At 51.5% G+C, this 23,486-nt stretch overlaps 1 protein-coding gene across 6 annotated transcripts in view; it reads left to right on the top strand.

Moving 5' to 3' along the window:
- Positions 1 to 23,486, top strand: part of LOC137538028 (serine/threonine-protein kinase Nek11-like) — a 468,978-nt gene that overhangs the window by 394,130 nt on the left and 51,362 nt on the right. For 5 of the 6 annotated variants that reach the window (XM_068259961.1, XM_068259962.1, XM_068259960.1 and 2 more), the window contains one exon: positions 22,463 to 23,322. The exons of the other annotated variant lie outside the window; for it this stretch is intronic. In XM_068259961.1, the coding sequence (XP_068116062.1) occupies positions 22,463 to 22,688 (226 nt within the window). In that variant the 3' untranslated portion in view covers positions 22,689 to 23,322. Of the gene's footprint in view, positions 1 to 22,462; positions 23,323 to 23,486 lie in introns of those variants that run through there. 6 annotated transcript variants of the gene reach the window in all.

Here is a 23,486-nt window from a genome sequence, read left to right as displayed (position 1 = left end):
GCATACATGTTTTGAATACATCGTGGAGCGAGTGATGCTATGTGTGTAGATCCTTGACTCCTGAATTGGAACTGTGTGTTTTGTTGGGAGCACTGTCCCCGCAATCTGGAGTTTACTTGTACATTTATGCAATTGATAATTATGCTTAGATATATAGGGTTTTTTTTCAATCGCTCTTTAGATTAGGTAGGTGAAGCTAAGTTACCTTGCTGGCACTGTGAGCGCCTACCTCTGGCATTGCTATAGTTTATTTTGATATCCAGAGGGGCGACCCAGTGCACAATACTTGTGGTCAGCGCGAAGTGTGTTTCTTCCTTCATTATTATTCAGTATTACTGTATTTTCTGGACTATAAGAATCACTTTTTCTCCCCCAAAAGTGGAGGGGAAAGTCTTATAGTCCAAATGCAGGGAGATCCTGACTTGTGAACGCCTGCCAATACCAACCTCCAACCCGCCACAATGTCGGGGACTCCCTGTACTGTACCCATGCAGAGGAGGACACAGGGACAAACAGAGGAGACAGGGACACAAAGGGACATAGAGGAGGACACAAGGAGGAAAGAGGCGGACCCATGGGTGACACAAGGGGGACAAAGGACGACACAGGATGACACGAGGTACAAAGGGGCATAATCCACAAGATGCCCCTTCACCATGGATGCACCAGGTTTAGTATATTTTTTTTTCACCTGGTTTTGTCCTCTAAATCTAGGTGCATCTCATGGTCAGGAGCATCCTATAGTCTGAAAAATATGGTACATTTATTTAGTATGTAAATATACAGTATATATATATATATATATATATATATATATATATACATACATACATACATATATAGCTCTAACATCTTCTGTAGGGCTGTACAAAGTATCTTGTCTTGTCACTTAACTGTCCCGCAGAGGGGCTCACAATCTAATCCCTACCACAGTCTATTTATGTATCATGTAGTGCATGTATTGTAGTCTAGGATGGCCAATTTAGCGGGAAGCCAAATAACTTATCTTTATGTTTTTGGGATGTGGGAGGAAACTGGAATACCCGGAGGAAACCCACACGGACATGGGGACATCAGGTTTCATCACTCTCTGAGGAGCTCAAAGAAGCTTTCTGATTGGCTGCTTTGGGCCTCAGCCCTCTGATTGGCTGCTGTGGGCCTCAGTCCTCTGATTGGCTGCTGTGGGCCTCAGTCCTCTGATTGGCTGCTGTGGGCCAAAGCCCTCTGACTGGCTGCTGTGGGCCAAAGCCCACTGACTGGCTGCTGTGGGCCAAAGCCCTCTGATTGGCTGCTGTGGGCCTCAGTCCTCTGATTGGCTGCTGTGGGCCAAAGCCCTCTGACTGGCTGCTGTGGGCCAAAGCCCACTGACTGGCTGCTGTGGGCCAAAGCCCTCTGATTGGCTGCTGTTGGGCCTCAGTCCTCTGATTGGCTGCTGTGGGCTGCATCCCTCTGATTGGCTGCTGTGAGCCGCAGCCCGGTGTTTGTGCCATGTTCTGCTGTTTTTTTCTCCCTTTGGCAGAGCTGGCGGGATTGCTGTATAATGTGTGACAGGCGTGATAGCTAGCGTGTTCCGTATTTTCCATGAGATTAGTGGCTCCAGTAATGAGTCAGCTGAAATCTGTAGTCCCGTATGTCGCCCTGGAGCGATTTGCTGGTCGGTCTTCAGGATGCTCCGGCTGTTGTTTTCACACACAGCCTTTCCTGTTCTTGTCACATCCGTCTCTTTGTCGTAAACACGGCTCCCCATGTCCTCGCTGGCTCTGATCTCATATTCTGCACTTGTGTTCTCTTCATCTCAGTCCTCTCAGCTTTGATGTAGTTTTCCAGCCTCTGTCACTCACCCCCACTCTCATTTTCCTCATCATGCTGCCTGTGACTCCTCTGGCTCCTCTTCCTCTCCTCCAGCGTCTGCATGTCACACTTTTCATGTAACGTTAGATGTAACCAGCGAGTGTGTGCTCACTGGGAATAGCACTTGTCAGTGCAGAGATGTTTAGCAGTAAGATACGGGGTTAGTTGCAGGGTGTCTGTCTAAGCAGGGAAGGGGGTAGTAGTGGGCAGCAGTTACAGAGCACAAGTGTCTGTGTAGGCAGAGAGGGGGAGAGTGCTGGGTGGCTGCAGGGGCAGAGAGGGGGAGAGTGCTGGGTGGCTGCAGGGGTAGAGATGGGGAGAGTGCTGGGTGGCTGCACGGGCAGAGAGGGGGAGAGTGCTGGGTGGCTGCAGGGGCAGAGAGGGGGAGAGTGCTGGGAGGCTGCAGGGGCAGAGATGGGGAGAGTGCTGGGAGGCTGCAGGGGCAGAGATGGGGAGAGTGCTGGGCGGCTGCAGGGGTAGAGATGGGGAGAGTGCTGGGTGGCTGCACGGGCAGAGAGGGGGAGAGTGCTGGGCGGCTGCAGGGGTAGAGAGGGGGAGAGTGCTGGGTGGCTGCAGGGGCAGAGATGGGGAGAGTGCTGGGTGACTGCAGGGGTAGAGATGGGGAGAGTACTGGGTGGCTGCACGGGCAGAGAGGGGGAGAGTGCTGGGTGGCTGCAGGGGTAGAGAGGGGGAGTGTGCTGGGCGGCTGTAGGGGTAGAGATGGGGAGAGTGCTGGGTGGCTGCAGGGGCAGAGATGGGAAGAGTGCTGGGTGGCTGCAGGGGCAGAGAGGGGGAGAGTGCTGGGTGGCTGCCGGGGCAGAGATGGGGAGAGTGCTGGGCGGCTGCGCGGGCAGAGAGGGGGAGAGTGCTGGGTGGCTGCCGGGGCAGAGATAGGGAGAGTGCTGGGTGGCTGCAGGGGTAGAAATGGGGAGAGTGCTGGGTGGCTGCAGGGGCAGAGATGGGAAGAGTGCTGGGTGGCTGCAGGGGCAGAGACGGGGAGAGTGCTGGGTGGCTGCAGGGGCAGGGATGGGGAGAGTGCTGGGCGGCTGCGCGGGCAGAGATGGGGAGAGTGCTGGTTGGCTGCCGGGGCAGAGATGGGGAGAGTGCTGGGCGGCTGCAGGGGTAGAGACGAGGAGAGTGAAGGAGGGCTGCGCGGGCAGAGTTGGGGTGAGTATAGCAGGACTGTGCAGTTAGTGATGGGGTAAGTGTTGTCTGCCATTCTCTGTCTCTATATCCTTCTCCCCTTTTTCTTTTCTTTATTTTTCTTTCCCCACATCCCTTCCCAAACCCTCTTTGCCATTTCTTGTCTCTGTCTCTCTGTTTTCCCTTCTCTGTCTCTAATACCTCTCCTCTCCCTCTCTGCCTCTGCAGTCTACTGTATATGCCCCTCACTTCTCTCTGTCTCTCCCATGCCATGTTATGCTCTCTCCCCTGAGCCTGGCTGCCTCCCCATGACACACGTCCTCCCCTTGCTTGGCAGCATCAGCCCCACATGTGTTATTGTGTCTAATAGAGTGCAGTGCTGAGCGCTGGTGCCACACAGGGAGGAAGGCATCTGCGACAGTGACGGGATTAACTCCTTTCTTCCCCATAATTCCTCAGCGAACTATCCTGGAGTTTAGCAGAGGCAGCCGTGTCTCCTCCTCTCCTGCAGCCAGTCAGGCTTATTCTCTGAGTATTCCACATGTGGAGTGCAGAAAAATATAAAGCAAGAAAGAATGCGATTTCTAAACACGCGCGTTGTCCCAACATTCATACCCTCCGCAGGAGATACACGCCGTGCCCCAGCATTCATACCCTCCGCAGGAGATACACGCCGTGCCCCAGCATTCATACCCTCTGCAGGAGATACACGCCGTGCCCCAGCATTCATACCCTCTGCAGGAGATACACGCCGTGCCCCAGCATTCATACTCTCCGCAGGAGATACACGCCGTGCCCCAGCATTCATACCTTCTGCAGGAGATACACGCCGTGCTCCAGCATTCATATCCTCCGCAGGAGATACACGCCGTGCCCCAGCATTCATACCCTCCGCAGGAGATGCACGCCGTGCCCCAGCATTCATACCCTCCACAGGAGATGCACGTCGTGCCCCAGCATTCATACCCTCCGCAGGAGATACACGCCGTGCCCTAGCATTCATACCCTCCGCAGGAGATACACGCCGTGCCCCAGCATTCATACCCTCCGCAGGAGATACACGCCGTGCCCCAGCATTCATACCCTCCGCAGGAGATACACGCCGTGCCCCAGCATTCATACCCTCCGCAGGAGATATACGCAGTGCCCCAGCATTCATACTCTCCGCAGGAGATACACCCCATGCCCCAGCATTCATACCCTCCGCAGGAGATACACGCCGTGCACCAGCATTCATACCCTCCGCAGGAGATACACGCCGTGCCCCAGCATTCATACCCTCCGCAGGAGATACACGCCGTGCCCCAGCATTCATACCCTCCGCAGGAGATACACGGCATGCCCCAGCACTCATACCCTCCGCAGGAGATACACGCCGTGCCCCAGCATTCATACCCTCCGCAGGAGATACACGCCGTGCCCCAGCATTCATACCCTCCGCAGGAGATACACGCCGTGCCCCAGCATGCATACCCTCCGCAGGAGATACACGCCGTGCCCCAGCATTCATACCCTCCGCAGGAGATACACGCCGTGCCCCAGCATGCATACCCTCCGCAGGAGATACACGCCGTGCCCCAGCATTCATACCCTTCGCAAGAGATACACGCCGTGCCCCAGCAGTCATACCCTCCGCAAGAGATACACGCCATGCCCCAGCATTCATACCCTCCTCAGGAGATACACGCCATGCCCCAGCATTCATACCCTCCGCAGGAGATACACGCCGTGCCCCAGCATTCATACCCTCCGCAGGAGATACACGCCGTGCCCCAGCATTCATACCCTCCACAGGAGATACACGCCGTGCCCCAGCATTCATACCCTCCGCAGGAGATACACGCCGTGCCCCAGCATTCATACCCTCCACAGGAGATACACGCCGTGCCCCAGCATGCATACCCTCCGCAGGAGATACACGCCGTGCCCCAGCATTCATACCCTCCGCAAGAGATACACGCCGTGCCCCAGCAGTCATACCCTCCGCAAGAGATACACGCCATGCCCCAGCATTCATACCCTCCTCAGGAGATACACGCCATGCCCCAGCATTCATACCCTCCGCAGGAGATACACGCCGTGCCCCAGCATTCATACCCTCCGCAGGAGATACACGCCGTGCCCCAGCATTCATACCCTCCACAGGAGATACACGCCGTGCCCCAGCATTCATACCCTCCGCAGGAGATACACGCCGTGCCCCAGCATTCATACCCTCCACAGGAGATACACGCCGTGCCCCAGCATTCATACCCTCCGCAGGAGATACACGCCGTGCCCCAGCATTCATACCCTCCACAGGAGATGCACGCCGTGCCCCAGCATTCATACCCACCGCAGGAGATGCACGCCGTGCCCCAGCATTCATACCCTCCGCAGGAGATACACGCCGTGCCCCAGCATTCATACCCTCAGCAGGAGATACACGCCGTGCCCCAGCATTCATACCCTCCGCAGGAGATACACACCGTGCCCCAGCATTCATACCCTCCACAGGAGATACACGCAGTGCCCGAGCATTCATACCCTCCGCAGGAGATACACGCCGTGCCCCAGCATTCATACCCTCCGCAGGAGATATACGCAGTGCCCCAGCATTCATACTCTCCGCAGGAGATACACCCCATGCCCCAGCATTCATACCCTCCGCAGGAGATACACGCCGTGCACCAGCATTCATACCCTCCGCAGGAGATACACGCCGTGCCCCAGCATTCATACCCTCCACAGGAGATACACGCCGTGCCCCAGCATTCATACCCTCCGCAGGAGATACACGCCGTGCCCCAGCATTCATACCCTCCACAGGAGATACACGCCGTGCCCCAGCATGCATACCCTCCGCAGGAGATACACGCCGTGCCCCAGCATTCATACCCTCCGCAGGAGATACACGCCGTGCTCCAGCATTCATACCCTCCGCAGGAGATACACGCCGTGCCCCAGCATTCATACCCTCCGCAGGAGATACACGCCGTGCTCCAGCATTCATACCCTCCGCAGGAGATACACGCAGTGCCCCAGCATTCATACCCTTCGCAGGAGATACACGCTGTGACCCAGCATTCATACCCTTCGCAGGAGTTACACGCAGTGACCCAGCATTCATACCCTCCGCAGGAGATACACGCCGTGCCCCAGCATTCATACCCTCCGCAGGAGATACAGGCCGTGCCCCAGCATTCATACCCTCCACAGGAGATACACGCAGTGCCCGAGCATTCATACCCTCCACAGGAGATACACGCCGTGCCCCAGCATTCATACCCTCCACAGGAGATACACGCCATGCCCCAGCATTCATACCCTCCGCAGGAGATACACGCCGTGTCCCAGCATTCATACCCTCCGCAGGAGATACACGCCGTGTCCCAGCATTCATACCCTCTGCAGGAGATACACGCCGTGCCCCAGCATTCATACCCTGCGCAGGAGATACACGCTGTGCCCCAGCATTCATACCCTCCGCAGGAGATACACGCCGTGCTCCAGCATTCATACCCTCCGCAGGAGATACACGCGGTGCCTCAGCATTCATACCCTGCGCAGGAGATACACGCCGTGCCCCAGCATGCATACCCTCCGCAGGAGATACACGCCGTGCCCCAGCATTCATACCCTTCGCAAGAGATACACGCCGTGCCCCAGCAGTCATACCCTCCGCAAGAGATACACGCCATGCCCCAGCATTCATACCCTCCTCAGGAGATACACGCCATGCCCCAGCATTCATACCCTCCGCAGGAGATACACGCCGTGCCCCAGCATTCATACCCTCCGCAGGAGATACACGCCGTGCCCCAGCATTCATACCCTCCTCAGGAGATACACGCCATGCCCCAGAATTCATACCCTCCGCAGGAGATACACCCCATGCCCCAGCATTCATACCCTCCGCAGGAGATACACGCCATGCCCCAGCATTCATACCCTCCGCAGGAGATGCACGCCATGCCCCAGCATTCATACCCACCGCAGGAGATGCACGCCATGCCCCAGCATTCATACCCTCCGCAGGAGATACACGCCGTGCCCCAGCATTCATACCCTCCGCAGGAGATACACGCCGTGCCCCAGCATTCATACCCTCCGCAGGAGATGCACGCCGTGCCCCAGCATTCATACCCTCCGCAGGAGATACACGCCGTGCCCCAGCATTCATACCCTCCACAGGAGATACACGCCGTGCCCCAGCATTCATACCCTCCGCAGAAGATACACGCCGTGCCCCAGCATTCATACCCTCCGCAGGAGATACACGCCGTGCCCCAGCATTCATACCCTCCGCAGGAGATACACGCCGTGCCCCAGCATTCATACCCTCCGCAGGAGATACACGCCGTGCCCCAGCATTCATACCCTCCGCAGGAGATACACGCCGTGCCCCAGCATTCATACCCTCCGCAGGAGATACACGCCGTGCCCCAGCATGCATACCCTCCGCAGGAGATACACGCCGTGCCCCAGCATTCATACCCTTCGCAAGAGATACACGCCGTGCCCCAGCAGTCATACCCTCCGCAAGAGATACACGCCATGCCCCAGCATTCATACCCTCCTCAGGAGATACACGCCATGCCCCAGCATTCATACCCTCCGCAGGAGATACACGCCGTGCCCCAGCATTCATACCCTCCGCAGGAGATACACGCCGTGCCCCAGCATTCATACCCTCCACAGGAGATACACGCCGTGCCCCAGCATTCATACCCTCCGCAGGAGATACACGCCGTGCCCCAGCATTCATACCCTCCACAGGAGATACACGCCGTGCCCCAGCATGCATACCCTCCGCAGGAGATACACGCCGTGCCCCAGCATTCATACCCTCCGCAAGAGATACACGCCGTGCCCCAGCAGTCATACCCTCCGCAAGAGATACACGCCATGCCCCAGCATTCATACCCTCCTCAGGAGATACACGCCATGCCCCAGCATTCATACCCTCCGCAGGAGATACACGCCGTGCCCCAGCATTCATACCCTCCGCAGGAGATACACGCCGTGCCCCAGCATTCATACCCTCCACAGGAGATACACGCCGTGCCCCAGCATTCATACCCTCCGCAGAAGATACACGCCGTGCCCCAGCATTCATACCCTCCGCAGGAGATACACGCCGTGCCCCAGCATTCATACCCTCCGCAGGAGATACACGCCGTGCCCCAGCATTCATACCCTCCGCAGGAGATACACGCCGTGCCCCAGCATTCATACCCTCCGCAGGAGATACACGCCGTGCCCCAGCATTCATACCCTCTGCAGGAGATACACGCCGTGCCCTAGCATTCATACCCTCCGCAGGAGATACACGCCGTGCCCCAGCATTCATACCCTCCGCAGGAGATACACGCCATGCCCCTGCATTCATACCCTCCGCAGGAGATACACGCCGTGCCCCAGCATTCATACCCTCCGCAGGAGATACACGCCGTGCCCCAGCATTCATACCCTCCGCAGGAGATACACGCCGTGCCCCAGCATTCATACCCTCCGCAGGAGATACACGCCGTGCCCCAGCATTCATACCCTCCGCAGGAGATACACGCCGTGCCCCAGCATGCATACCCTCCGCAGGAGATACACGCCGTGCCCCAGCATTCATACCCTTCTCAAGAGATACACGCCGTGCCCCAGCAGTCATACCCTCCGCAAGAGATACACGCGGTGCCCCAGCAGTCATACCCTCCGCAGGAGATACACGCCATGCCCCAGCATTCATACCCTCCGCAGGAGATACACGCCGTGCCCCAGCATTCATACCCTCCGCAGGAGATACACGCCGTGCCCCAGCATTCATACCCTCCACAGGAGATACACGCCGTGCCCCAGCATTCATACCCTCCGCAGGAGATACACGCCGTGCCCCAGCATTCATACCCTCCACAGGAGATGCACGCCGTGCCCCAGCATTCATACCCACCGCAGGAGATGCACGCTGTGCCCCAGCATTCATACCCTCCGCAGGAGATACACGCCGTGCCCCAGCATTCATACCCTCAGCAGGAGATACACGCCGTGCCCCAGCATTCATACCCCCCGCAGGAGATACACGCAGTGCCCGAGCATTCATACCCTCCACAAGAGATACACGCGGTGCCTCAGCATTCATACCCTGCGCAGGAGATACACGCCATGCCCCAGCATTCATACCCTCCGCAGGAGATACATGCTGTGCCCCAGCATTCATACCCTCCGCAGGAGATACACGCCGTGCCCCAGCATTCATACCCTCCACAGGAGATACACGCCGTGCCCCAGCATGCATACCCTCCGCAGGAGATACACGCCGTGCCCCAGCATTCATACCCTCCGCAGGAGATACACGCCGTGCCCCAGCATTCATACCCTCCGCAGGAGATACACGCCGTGCCCCAGCATTCATACCCTCTGCAGGAGATACACGCCGTGCCCCAGCATTCATACCCTCTGCAGGAGATACACGCCGTGCCCCAGCATTCATACTCTCCGCAGGAGATACACGCCGTGCACCAGCATTCATACCCTCCGCAGGAGATACACGCCGTGCACCAGCATGCATACCCTCTGCAGGAGATACACGCCGTGCACCAGCATTCATACCCTCCACAAGAGATACACGCCGTGCCCCAGCATCCATACCCTCCGCAGGAGATACACGCCGTGCCCCAGCATTCATACCCTCCGCAGGAGATACACGCCGTGCCCCAGCATTCATACCCTCCGCAGGAGATACACGCCGTGCCCCAGCATTCATACCCTCCGCAGGAGATACACGCCGTGCCCCAGCATTCATACCCTCTGCAGGAGGTACACGCCGTGCCCCAGCATTCATACCCTCCGCAGGAGATACACGCCGTGCACCAGCATTCATACCCTCTGCAGGAGGTACACGCCGTGCCCCAGCATTCATACCCTCCACAGGAGATACACGCCGTGCCCCAGCATTCATACCCTCCACAGGAGATACACGCCGTGCCCCAGCATTTATACCCTCCGCAGGAGATACACGCCGTGCCCCAGCATTCATACCCTCCACAAGAGATACACGCGGTGCCTCAGCATTCATACCCTCCGCAGGAGATACACGCCATGCCCCAGCATTCATACCCTCCGCAAGAGATACACGCCGTGCCCCAGCATTCATACCCTCCACAGGAGATACACGCCATGCCCCAGCGTTCATACCCTCCACAGGAGATACACGCCGTGCCCCAGCATTCATACCCTCCGCAGGAGATACACGCCGTGCCCCAGCGTTCATACCCTCCACAGGAGATACACGCCGTGCCCCAGCATTCATACCCTCCGCAGGAGATACACGCCATGCCCCAGCATTCATACCCTCCGCAGGAGATACACGCCGTGCCCCAGCATTCATACCCTCCGCAGGAGATACACGCCGTGCCCCAGCATTCATACCCTCCGCAGGAGATACACGCCGTGCCCCAGCATGCATACCCTCCGCAGGAGATACACGCCGTGCCCCAGCATTCATACCCTCCGCAAGAGATACACGCCATGCCCCAGCATTCATACCCTCCGCAAGAGATACACGCCATGCCCCAGCATTCATACCCTCCGCAGGAGATACACGCCGTGCCCCAGCATTCATACCCTCCGCAGGAGATACACGCCATGCCCCAGCATTCATACCCTCCGCAAGAGATACACGCCATGCCCCAGCATTCATACCCTCCGCAGGAGATACACGCCGTGCCCCAGCATTCATACCCTCCGCAGGAGATACACGCCGTGCCCCAGCATTCATACCCTCCACAGGAGATACACGCCGTGCCCCAGCATTCATACCCTCCGCAGGAGATACACGCCGTGCACCAGCATTCATACCCCCCGCAGGAGATACACGCTGTGCCCCAGCATTCATACCCTCCACAGGAGATACACGCAGTGCCCGAGCATTCATACCCTCCACAAGAGATACACGCTGTGCCTCAGCATTCATACCCTGCGCAGGAGATACACGCCATGCCCCAGCATTCATACCCTCCGCAGGAGATACACGCCATGCCCCAGCATTCATACCCTCCGCAGGAGATACACGCCGTGCTCCAGCATTCATACCCTCCGCAGGAGATACATGCCGTGCCCCAGCGTTCATACCCTCCGCAGGAGATACACGCCGTGCCCCAGCATTCATACCCTCCGCAGGAGATACACGCCGTGCCCCAGCATTCATACCCTCCACAGGAGATACACGCCGTGCCCCAGCATTTATACCCTCCGCAGGAGATACACGCCGTGCCCCAGCATTTATACCCTCCGCAGGAGATACACGTCATGCCCCAGCATTCATACCCTCCGCAGGAGATACACGCCGTGCCCCAGCATTTATACCCTCCGCAGGAGATGCACGCCGTGCCCCAGTATTCATACCCTCCGCAGGAGATACACGCCGTGTCCCAGCATTCATACCCTCCGCAGGAGATACACGCCGTGTCCCAGCATTCATACCCTCCGCAGGAAATACACGCCGTGCCCCAGCATTTATACCCTCCGCAGCAGATCTTTACTCTTTCGGTAGTCATTCACCATGCTGGGTTGTTCTTCTTGCCCAGATACACGCCGTGCCCCAGCATTCATACCCTCCGCAGGAGATACACGCCGTGCCCCAGCATTTATACCCTCCGCAGCAGATCTTTACTCTTTCGGTAGTCATTCACCTTGCTGGGTTGTTCTTCTTGCCCAGAGGCGGGTCAACTGACTTTATCCACAGTGACGCAAATTTCTGAGCACCTCAGAGCTGGTGCTGCAAAACAGGCAAAGGGGGCCATTGGCATACATGGCAGTTTGCCGTCAGGCCACTTGGGCGCAGGGTGAGCCATACAACGTCTCACCTTACTGCCGGTGAAAGTCTGGGCAGCGTTATCTACTATCCCTTCTCTAAATTGTAGCAACTCTGAGGAAGAAGTCATTTGGGGTGTGGCTACGTGTGCCGCCCACTTAAAGGGACACTTAAGCCAGAAAAAAAAGAGTTTTACTCACCTGGAGCTTCTACCAGCCCCCTGCAGCAGTCCTGTGCCCTCGCAGCCACTCACTCATCCTCTGGTCCCCCGCTGCCAGCTAGTTTTGTTTTTTCCGACAGGCCCGTCAGGACTGGCCACGCGTAGCTTTTTCCGCATTCCCGACCGCAACGTGTACAAAAATACACGTTGCCGCATTACGAACGCATAGATATGCGGCAACGCGTATTTTTATACGCGTTGCAGCCCGAAATGGCGCTAATTACAGTGGGGAATGCAGGAAAAAAGTGGCCAGTCCTGACGGGCCTGTCGGCAAAAAGTACACTAGCCGGCAGCGGAGGACCAGAGGATTAGTGAGTGGCTGTGAGGGCACAGGACTGCTGCAGGGGGCTGGTAGAAGCCCCAGGTGAGTAAAACTCATTTTTTTTCTGGCTTAAGGTTCACTTTAAGCATTGTGGCTATAGGGGCGCCCAATACAGGCGCTATGCAGTGCTGTGCACCAAGAAGCCCTGCCTAGGGAAATTGCCCCAGGGCCCCGAGTCTGTGGGGGCCCTCCAAGTGTCCCCCATTCACACCTCATGTCACAACAACACTACCCGGCCGTTGCCATGGTTCTTTTTATCCCCTTTACTGTGATGGTTGGCCACATCGGCATTCTCCCCGACGTGGCACAAGCATGTGATGTGCCTAGCACACAAATAACTGTGCTGTGTTCCTTTTTTTTCTTTTTCTGCCTGAAAAGAGAGGCAGTTCCTGCCTGAGTCAGGACTGGGTCAGACTACAGTGTGACGCTCACTGATAAGAAATTACAACTACAAAACACTTTCCTGTCATTAAATGGCTTCTGAAAACAGCAAAAAGGGTCAATAGTTTATAGATTTTAGCTCTGGAATACTTCAATGAATGTGTCATTGAGCAAACGCAATAAAACAGTAAAAACTTAAAAAGTGGATTTAAATATAAAATAAAACTGGAATATCTTACATGAATGTAAAAAAAAAAATAAGCAATTTTATTCATCACGTTATTTTCCCTACGGTTCCTCTTTAATATAAAATCATAATAATAATGAGACTGGATGCTGCATTACCAACCATGTCAGAGATCCACAAACAAGTCACGTAAAAGAGGAGTTGCATGTTATTTGTTGGATAAAAAGCATATTAAACAGATGGGCGCCCCCAGCAGGAGGTTTCCCCGGGTTAAAGGGAAGGTTCAAGCAAAATAAAAAAATGAGTTTCACTTACCTGGGGCTTCTACCAGCCCCATGCAGCCATCCTGTGCCCTCGTAGTCACTCACTGCTGCTCCAGTCCCCCGCTGGCAGCTTTCCGACCTCGGAGGTCGGTGGGCCGCATTGCGTACATTTTTACGCATTCCCACTAGTGCAGGAACATTAACACATACATTTTTACGTGTTAGTGGTTCAATGCGTCAATTTTTACGCATTAAACCACTAACGCGTAAAAATGTATGTGTTAATGTTCCTGCACTAGTGGAAGTGCATAAAAACATACGCAATGTGGCCCGCCGACCTCCGAGGTCGGAAAGCTGCCAGTGGGGGACTGGAGCAGCAGTGAGTGACTACGAGGGCACAGGATGGCTGCATGGGACTGGTAGAAGCCCCAGGTAAGTGAAACTCATTTTTTTATTTTGCTTGGACCTTCCCTTTAAGAGGGGGGAGTGCAGAATTTATATTAGCAACAAAGCTAATGTAATGTTAGAAACCAGCAGCATTCATGGTTTCTCTTAATGTCTTACTATTTTTAACATCATTAACATTTTAGAATCATGATAATTAGATGCTTTACTGATTATGGAAGTTGGCAGTTAGAGTTGGAAAGGGGAGGGGTGTCCTTCCCCATCCTTGTACAGCTCTGTTTAACTGGAGGTGAGAGGTGTTTGGAGGCTGCCATATTTATTTCCTTTTAAAGCAATGCCCGTTACCCAGCGACCAGTGGCGTAGCTAAGGAGCTTTGGGCCCTGATGCAAGTTTTACAATGGGGCCCCCCAAGCACTCTATACATAACAATTGATGTGGCGCACCAAAACCTGCCAATGGCAACTACAGTATCAGAGGTGCAAGAGGGGATAGGAGGGCAGTTTGTTAATGATTATCACTATTCAAAGTATATATAGAAGTGATTATTACCAGCACAGGACCAATAGAGCACTAATACTGTAGTTGAGGGAGGGCCCTTTGGGGCCCCTCTGGCCCAAGGGCCCCGATGTGGTCGCTACCTCTGCACCCCCTGTTGCTACGCCCCTGCCAGCGACAGATGCCCTCTACAGTATCCCCCATTCTGAATGTTTCTGACTATTTCAAATATTACACTATTGAAACACTTTCCCGAGAGGTACAGCTGATACTCCTAGAACCCATTTTTAGGCCTTGTTCACACCACAGCGTTTTGCGATTTTGTGCGTAATTATTATTAGCGCCTCCTGGCACTTACCTGCGTGCTGCAGTTTTTTGTAAAGCGCCTTTCTAAGTGCTTTTGCAGAGCGATTTGTTTTTTCACTTTCTGACGTCAGTCTGGAAGTGAACGCTTTCACCCAGAAAAGAATAAATACAATGTATTTATTCGTGGAAGCGCTGGGGAAATCACTATACAAAGTGCTTTTTCAAGTGCTTTGCGATTTCCCTATACCTTCCATTGAGGCAAATCGCCCCAAAAATGGTCCAGGCAGCGCTTTGGTGAGCAGATTGGAACCGCTCAGATGTGAACTCTCTCATAGGGAGTCATTGCACAAGAGCTTTTAGGGCAATTTTGAAAAAAGCCAAAAGTGCCCTTAGGGCCTGTTCAGACTATCTGCGTATGAAGAATGCGTTTAAAATCAAAGAAACGCAAGTTGAAAAACGCATGCGTTTTTCTTGTGTTCTAATGCGTATTCTATTGCGTTTTGCACACACACGTGACCCAGGGGAAAAAAAGAATTATGGGAACCGCAGAGGAAAACGGACGCTAAAAACGCAATAGTACGCGTTTTTGATACGCGTCCATAGACTTTCATTGCGTCCGTTTCTATGCGTGATGCACAGAACTGCGTGCAGCAATGCGGATGAGAAACGTATGCGTCTCATACGCATACATGTGAACTAGCCCATTCAAAAGCATTAGGAGCCGTTCCTATGCGTTTTTGGTACCCGTACGTGTTCCCTGAAAACGTCTAGGAACGCGCATAGCCTGAACAGGCCCTAGTGTGAACAAGCCCTTAGAGCAGTGTTCCTCAACCCTGTCCTCGGGGCCCACCAACAGTGCATGTTTTGTAGAAGTCCACAGAGGTGGTTAATCAGCTTTCCTGAGTCACTAATTACCCCACCTGTGCATGTTTGTGGTTTTCTGCAAAACATGCACTGTTGGTGGGCCTGGAGGACAGGGTTGGGGAACTCTGCTTTAGAGTACCTGCTCAGATGATCCACTACAAAAAGATTATGGTTTTCCACTTCTGTACTCTATCCATAACCAACCTCCACAGGTGTCGAAAAACGGAAGCAGGAGATTTGGGCGCATGAGACAAGTGGACAAAAAGGGCGCCCCATTCACTCCCATTATAAATATCGTGGGCGCCGAACAGGGAAAAAAAGGCGCCAGAGATTATTAACGTTTTACAAACGGCGCCCGGAGATTTTTAAGGTTTTATTACTGTCAGGGATGGTCGTAGTCAGCCAACTTCGCTACGCTGGAAATACGCGTAGTTTTACGCAATTATGCTTCGCCAAACTACGGCTCCAAAACCAAATAATTGCTTCGTATGCATTTCGTAGAATACGCATTCAAATACGCAATTACGCATAGTGCGTAGCGTAGTACATGCGGACGCTTATGCCATTATGCATAAAAATGTACGCATGAATTCCACTTCAAAATGCTTGTAACAGTAACTCTTCTATGCGTACATTCCCCTTTCCAATGCGTAATTTTGTATGCATACAATCGTATGCGGAAAAATAGATGCAAATAGCGCATTCGTAGTTTACTTCGCAATACACATGAGAACTACACGTAGGGGCGTAAACTACGCGTAACGGTACTTCGCTACGTGTAAAATCGTATGCGTAGTTTTGAGACTTCGCTTACTAACTAAGATGCGTAGATGCGAACTACGATGCGTAAATTCGCACTGGCGTAGTTTCTGCTCATCCCTGATTACTGTGCTTGTGATGATTTAACTTTACAAAATGAGCCTGTGACGAATAACGATTATAAAGATACTAAACCACTATTTGTAAAACATTTCTAAAACATTACTATCCACCCCAAAAAATTATTTAAATTTGTTTATTTACATTTTTTATTTATTAATGTTTGTAAAACATTATTATCCATAGGGGGTCTTAGGTTTAGGCACCACCAGGGGGGTCTTAGGTTTAGGCACCACCAGGGGGGTCTTAGGTTTAGTCACCCCCAGGGGATCTAGGGGTTAGGGATAGGTACAGGGAGGGCTTTGGGGTTGTTAGTTTTAGGCACCACCAGGGGGGGTCTTAGGTTTAGGCACCACCAGGGGCGTCTTTGGTTTAGGCACCACCAGGGGGGTCTTAGGTTTAGGCACCACCAGGGGGGTCTTAGGTTTAGGTACCAATAGGGGGGTCTTAGGTTTAGGCACCAACTGGGGGGTCTTGGGGTTAGGGATAGGTACAGGGAGGGTTTTTAACAAACATAATTATAAGTTTCAGTTTAGAAACAGGGAAGATTAACGTTTTAAGAATTGCCGATCTCATACACATTATTTAATGATTTATAAATTCTTAAAACACTATTTGTAAACGAAATTCTACACAATATTTTTATAAACGATAATACTGCTTATCGTTTACACCACGCGCCCTTTTTTCCCAACGCCCTTTTTTGATGTACGCTCGAAAAACCCCTCTATGGTAAAATGGGAGCAGGATCTGGGATTTGAGATAGACTTGGGAGGATTGGGGGGACTCCTTTGAAACCCTTTCTCAAAGCATTGTATATAGTGCTCACATTGAGGTGTCGTTTTGGATTTTACATAGAACTTATTTTATCCCCAAGAGACTCTATCTAATAGACCCAAATAATTTGAAAGATTGCTTTAGAGGTTGCTGGGCAGATGGTACCCTAGTCCATATTTTTTGGACTTGCCCAGGTGACCAGGTTTTGGTCTAAGATTCATACTCTTCTCACAAGAGTGTTCAAGAGAGCCATTCCCAAGATCCTTGGATCCTGCCACTCGGTTATAAACCAGAATTTTCAAAGCACCGTGAGCCCAAACTAACCCAGCATATCGCTAATGCCACTAGGTGTCATATTGCTGCATCTTGGCGATGCCATCTTCTGTCCTTTACAACTGTTCTCAGGAATATAGATTCCACAGTGGTCTCCAAACGTATCAACGTTAGAATAGCCTTTGATAGGGATGATGCCTTCACTAAAACCTGGGATCCTTGGATCTCGTTTGGAGGGCCCACAACCTCTGGAATTAGACACTGAGTTTAGTCCCTTGGGGACTTTTATGCCTGATCTGCTCCTCTGATCTGTCAGATACTGACCTTTATAACGAAAAAGAACAAATAGGCGCCGGCAAATTTGGGCGTTCCATGCGCTGACATAGACCGTAATGAGAATTATAGCAGCGCTCAGAAGCTAATTTGGGTGCTAGCGAAAGATGGGTGCCCAAATTACTTACAACAGTGCAAGAGCTGCCAGCCAAATTACATCTTACCTCAGCGTCCATGGCGGCCTGGAGGGGGAATAGTAATTAACACCACCGAGACTTTTGCAGCAGCAGGGTGAGCCATTTATCAGCTTCATCCTGCGCCCAAATTTGCTGGCGCTGTTTTACATGTATGCCTATATACACCTATGTATCTACTCGCTATGTAAGAATCTCAGAAGAACTGTCTGCTTGTTTTCAGTCCATGTTAGGACTTCATTTGTTAAAGAACAAGCGACACCCATGCTAACCTAGTAATAAAAACCACATATATAAGTAGAGAAATACTACTTCTACTTACATAACAGATGTATTGTGCTATCCACGTAATGATTCCTGTGAATTTTATAAAGGAAAAGCAGAAAATCCTATTCTAGGCAGTGGCTATTTTGCCAAACTAATGCTGACATCATATCCTCCCTGACTCTTGTTTTCCCCCCTCCCTTCTTTTGCTCATTGTGTATTCATTAGCTGCCCTCCTCCCAGAGTCCTTTTTTTATTTACACATCCAATCACTGAGTCACCTCAGCCTTGCATGTAAACACAAGTGATAAGCTAGGCAGGGAAATAAATGGAAGAGGAGGAATATATTCTAGATAAAAAGAACTCCCAGCATTCAAAAGAACTCCCAACATTCATCTTTTTGGCACTGTTTGGCACTAGGGCCAGTGCTCCTAAAGAATGTGATTACTCCAAACCATAACAGCAGAAAAAGTTTTGAATGCAGGATTAGCATCTTTATCACTTAATACACTCAGACCAGTTGCTGTTGAAATTTGATTTTTATGGTGACAATACCGCTTTAAGCTGTACTCTTTATCACAACTTTGCTAGCGTATTTGTACGAGCTGACTTTTTGAAAAATAAAGAGATTTTGAAACCCCAAAAAATACCAGTTCTTTCTCAGTCCTGCTGATCTATTTGGCTGCAGTAGTGTCGGAATCACACACCTGAAACAAGCAGGATGCTAATCCAGTCAGACTTCAGTCAAAAGGTAATGATGCGGTTCCACCCTCTGGATTCCAGGATCTGACATTTTATTGTCCCAATGCACAAATACCACCAGCATGTATATAACCAAGAAGTAGAAAAGATTCCTGGCACCAACCAGTTTCAAGTGGGTTATCTTTAACGCATGCTTAATCCAACAAGACCTGACAGCCGTTTCACAGGTTATACGGCTTCATCAGAAGAAATAACATGTACAGAGAGTCAAAGTGCAGTGTTGCAATAAATACATACAAACATGCACTTGTTTTTCTACTTCTTGGCTATTAACATGCGGGTTGCTATCTGGAGGCACAACCAGGGCACTCGATCCGCTTAATCAGTCTGCTGAGTTATCTGGTGCCGACCAAATCTCTGAATCTTCCACACATACGACCTCCGTCAACCGATGATCGTTTCAGGGCCTCGCTGTATTCCCCTTTATCAAGGTATCAAGACAGACAATCTCCTATCTTGATACCTTGATAAGGGGTGATCCTGCAAGGCCCCAAAATGATTGTCAGTTGACAGAGGTTGTATGTGTGCTTTGGGGCAATAAGGTGTAGTGGTAGGAAGGTTAACGTTGGGCATTGTAATAGGATGGTTAGTGCTGGGCCTAGTGCTATGTTAGGCATAGCAGTAGGAAGATTACTGTTGGGCCAAGCGGTTGGAAGGTTAGGGTCACTGTGTATGTCTTTTATATGATATATTTAACCAACCAACCAACGATTTATACAGGAAAATTATGAAGATTAATAAGGTTGCCCAAACTTTTGCATCCCACTCTATGCTAAATGTATGCTGGGGTTTCCACTTAGTTATTTCATTTATTTTAATTATGTTCTCATTTTTAGGCATCTCCTGTATTTCTAGTAATCCTAGTTCGGCCTATAAAATATTTGAGTCCATTTTACTAGGTTGTATAAAGAAAAGAGCTCTACCCAAAGCCATATTATGCACTGAGCATACATCTGTTTTGAGGTCAGAGGTATAAATAGCACAGAATAGATGTCTTGTCCTCAGTAAGCGACTCGCGTCTCCCCAGGAGGTGACATACCGCCCGTATAGCAGTATTATGAATATCCGCAGGATGGCACAGAAAGTCGATCTGTCTTCATTTACAAGGTAGTGGACGTGTAGATCTGCCCCACAGCGGGGTGTGACTGCTTTTCCTCACCTACATTAGTACCAGATGGAAGGAGTTGTTAAAAAAGTGCTGCGTTATGGCGTGCCTCAGATAACGAGACATCGCTGACGTGCTGTCAGGACCGTCGTGCTCACTGAGGCAGACGTTTCCAAACACTTAAAAATCAAAATGGGCCCCAGAGAATAATAAAAGCGCACGACAAACAATAAAAGGAACTGTTTACAGTAAAAGGGAATACGAAACACAACCGTGAGACAACAGCGATTTTGACGCTCAAGCAATGAGCTGAGATTTAAAGGGCACTTCCAGCCCAAATTTCCTCATTCGGTTTCGGGCGTGCGTTTGTGAAGTTCATCTTCCACAAGCGTTATGCGAGGACAACAGCGAGGAGCTTTGTGCTCCGAGCTAAGAAACTTTCTTTATGCCTCCCAGGGTTTAAACTGGAACAATTTATTTCGTGACCATTTTATTATTTTCTGTGTCCTGCGATTTCTTTTTCTTTCTTTTTTTTTTGTATATCTTTTTATTAATATTTTTCACAAAAAGAAAGCAAATGTAGATATACATGTCAACTACAAAACACAGTATCACATACATGCTAATATGTACAGGAATGTGCGCATCAGTTAATCGCACAAAAAGGTAATACAGAACAAAAACCAAAACAGCCTGTCGCAACACAAAAAGTGCATGGGAATGACAAAAAAGAAGAAAGGGAAGGAAGAGAGACCACCTTCTGCTATTCCCCTGTCCTCCCATCATACCCTTCTCTCCCCAAGATGGCTCCTGCTAGTCTCTGGACCTCCCATCATACTCCCCTTTCCAGGAGAGCTGCGGCTGGTCCCTGCTCCTCCCATCATACTCACCTTCCCAGGAGTGCTTATTCTGGTCCACTGTCCTTCCATCATACTCCCATTTCCAGGAGTGCTTCTGCTGGTCCCTGGTCCTCCCATCATCCTCTTTCCAGGAATGCTTCTGCTGGTCCCCTGTCCTCCCATCATCCTCCCCTCTCCCCAGGAGTGCTTCTGCTGGTCCCTGGTCCTCCCATCCTCCTCCCCTCTCCCCAGGAGTGCTTCTGCTGGTCCATGGTCCTCCCATCATCCTCCCCTTCCCATGAGAGCTTCTGCTGGTCCCTGCACCTCCCATCATCCTTCCCTCTCCCAAGGAGAGCTTTAGCTAGACCCTGGACCTTCCATCATCCTCCCCTTCCCAGGAGTGCTTCTGCTGGTCCCTGCTCCTCCCATTATTCTTCCCATTCCCAGGAGTGCTTCTGCTGGTCCCTGCTCCTCCCATCACACTCTTCTTCCCAGGAGTGCTTGTGCTGGTCCCTGGTCCTCCCATCATACTTCCCTTCCCAGGAGTGCTTCTGCTGGTCCCTGCTCCTCCCATCATCCTTCCCTTCCCAGGAGTGCTTCTGCTGGTCCATGGTCCTCCCATCATACTCTTCTTCCTAGGAGTGATTCTGCTGGTCCCTGCTCCTCCCATCATACTCCCCTTCCCAGGAGTGCTTCTGCTGGTCCCTGCTCCTCCCATCATCCTCCCCTTCCCAGGAGTGCTTCTGCTGGTCCCTGGTCCTCCCATCATCCTCCCCTTCCCAGGAGTGTTTCTGCTGGTCCATGGTCCTCCCATCATACTCTTCTTCCCAGGAGTGTTTCTGCTGGTCCATGGTCCTCCCATCATACTCTTCTTCCTAGGAGTGCTTCTGCTGGTCCATGGTCCTCCCATCATATTCCCCTTCCCAGGAGTGCCTCTGCTGGTCCCTGCTCCTCCCATCATACTCTAATTCCCAGGAGTGCTCTGCTGGTCCCTGCTCCTCCCATCATCCTTCCCTTCCCAGGAGTGCTTCTGCTGGTCCCTGGTCCTCCCATTATCCTCTTCTTCCCAGGAGTGCTTCTGCTGGTCCCTGGTCCTCCCATCATACTCCCCTTCCCAGGAGTGCTTCTGCTGGTATGATGGGAGGATGATGGGCTCCTCCCATAATCCTCCCCTTCCCAGGAGTGCTTCTGCCTATCCCTGGTCCTCCCATCATACACCTCTTCCCAGGAGTGCTTCTGCTGGTCCCTGGTCCTGCCATCATACTCCCCCCAAGAGTGCTTCTGCTGGTCCCTGGTCCTCCCATCATACTCCCCTTCCCAGGAGTGCTTCTGCTGGTATGATGGGCTCCTCCCATAATCCTCCCCTTCCCAGGAGTGCTTCTGCCTATCCCTGGTCCTCCCATCATACACCTCTTCCCAGGAGTGCTTCTGCTGGTCCTGCCATCATACTCCCCCCAAGAGTGCTTCTGCTGGTACTCTGTCCTCCCACTGTGCGCCACAAAACAGAGTGCTTCTTAAGAGGTCACAGTGAGTCTTGTAGGCAGTATGTGGGTGATCCATCCTCAGTCTACATACTAGGCACATCAAGATACCAGAGAGGTCTATTTGCACAAAGAATTAAAGTGGCAGAGAGTGAAAGTAGTGTAGTCTTTTATTATTTGGAGCCTATTTGGTTTCCTGCCCCCACTGTCCTTCTACGACTTAGGATTGGCAGTGCTGAGGTTATTTCTGTCCAGAAGAGGTTTGAAATACAAATTAATGTGTTAAGCTGCCCGTAGTTATTCAGAATTCCTCCCTGGTTGGTTAGACCCCTTCATGTGTAATATTCCAAGTATTCCAAATACTGATGTGTCCTCCTTTTCTCTGTGTGCAGAAACTGTATTCGGCTTCTGGGAGAAGATGGATTCTGGGAGGTCTACCACTACCTCAAGCAGTTATATGATAACCGCCAGGACACGGCGAACTCGGACCTACAGACTCTCTGTGAACCTCAAGTGATGAACCTATTTCCTCATCATTGTTATAAAGTCCAGCAGCTTCTGTTCCTGGAAGAAAGGATGGGAGAGGAACCCGTCAGTTCCAGTTTTTCCTGGCTATGATCGCAGCATTGTCCGTTCTACATCAACTCCTTTACCTCAAGGGATCAGACCAGGGAAAGGTCTATAGTGATGATCTGGGAATAAATCTGCAATTTTTAGCTTATACACAATATGTGATTATTAATATTAAAACCGTGCTTGAAAGCAAAGTCATCTAAAGGCTTCGTGGACTTATAGACTTCCCATCATGCTTTGTGTGTGCCGCCAACAGCCTATAAGCCATGTTACGTACCTCACCTTGTGGGATGGTTAGTAACTATTGAACTTGGAGGAACCAAAGTGTCTCTCAAGAATGACCAGTGATTTCCCTGATTAGTTCAATAACGTTACTTATTGAAGGATATTTTGCATACAGCGCTGAGACAAGACTCTATGGAGGTTAGAGGCAGGATTACATCCTTTTCAGAGGAGGTTGTCACAATCAGTGGTGGGCCAAAATTTTGCATCGAAATTCGCAATTACGCATCGTAATTGTAATGCTAAATGTCAGAAAAAATCGAGAATTAATTTCGTATGTAATAGTAATATTTATTAATGTCGCATAAATTTTCACGTCATTTTTGCGAAATTTGCATAATTTCGTGCTGAATTTAGCGGTTAATACCAAAGCCCCCCCATACATGCTATTGCTACCGAAATTGATACATATGTTAAGCAGAATAGTTGGGTGCAAGTCAAAAAAATAATTTTTCAAAAAGACTGTAGATTTTGAGAAAATCAATTTTAAAAGTGCAAAGAAAAATGGGTTTTAAACTGCCATTTTTCTGAGTTTAAAAAACATTTTTTCTTTGCATTTGT

Source organism: Hyperolius riggenbachi, chromosome 11, assembly GCF_040937935.1.
Source record: "Hyperolius riggenbachi isolate aHypRig1 chromosome 11, aHypRig1.pri, whole genome shotgun sequence".
Lineage (NCBI taxonomy): Eukaryota > Metazoa > Chordata > Amphibia > Anura > Hyperoliidae > Hyperolius > Hyperolius riggenbachi.
The sequence above is the reverse complement of the archived record's forward strand: the minus strand, read 5'-3'. Positions and strand labels throughout refer to the sequence as shown.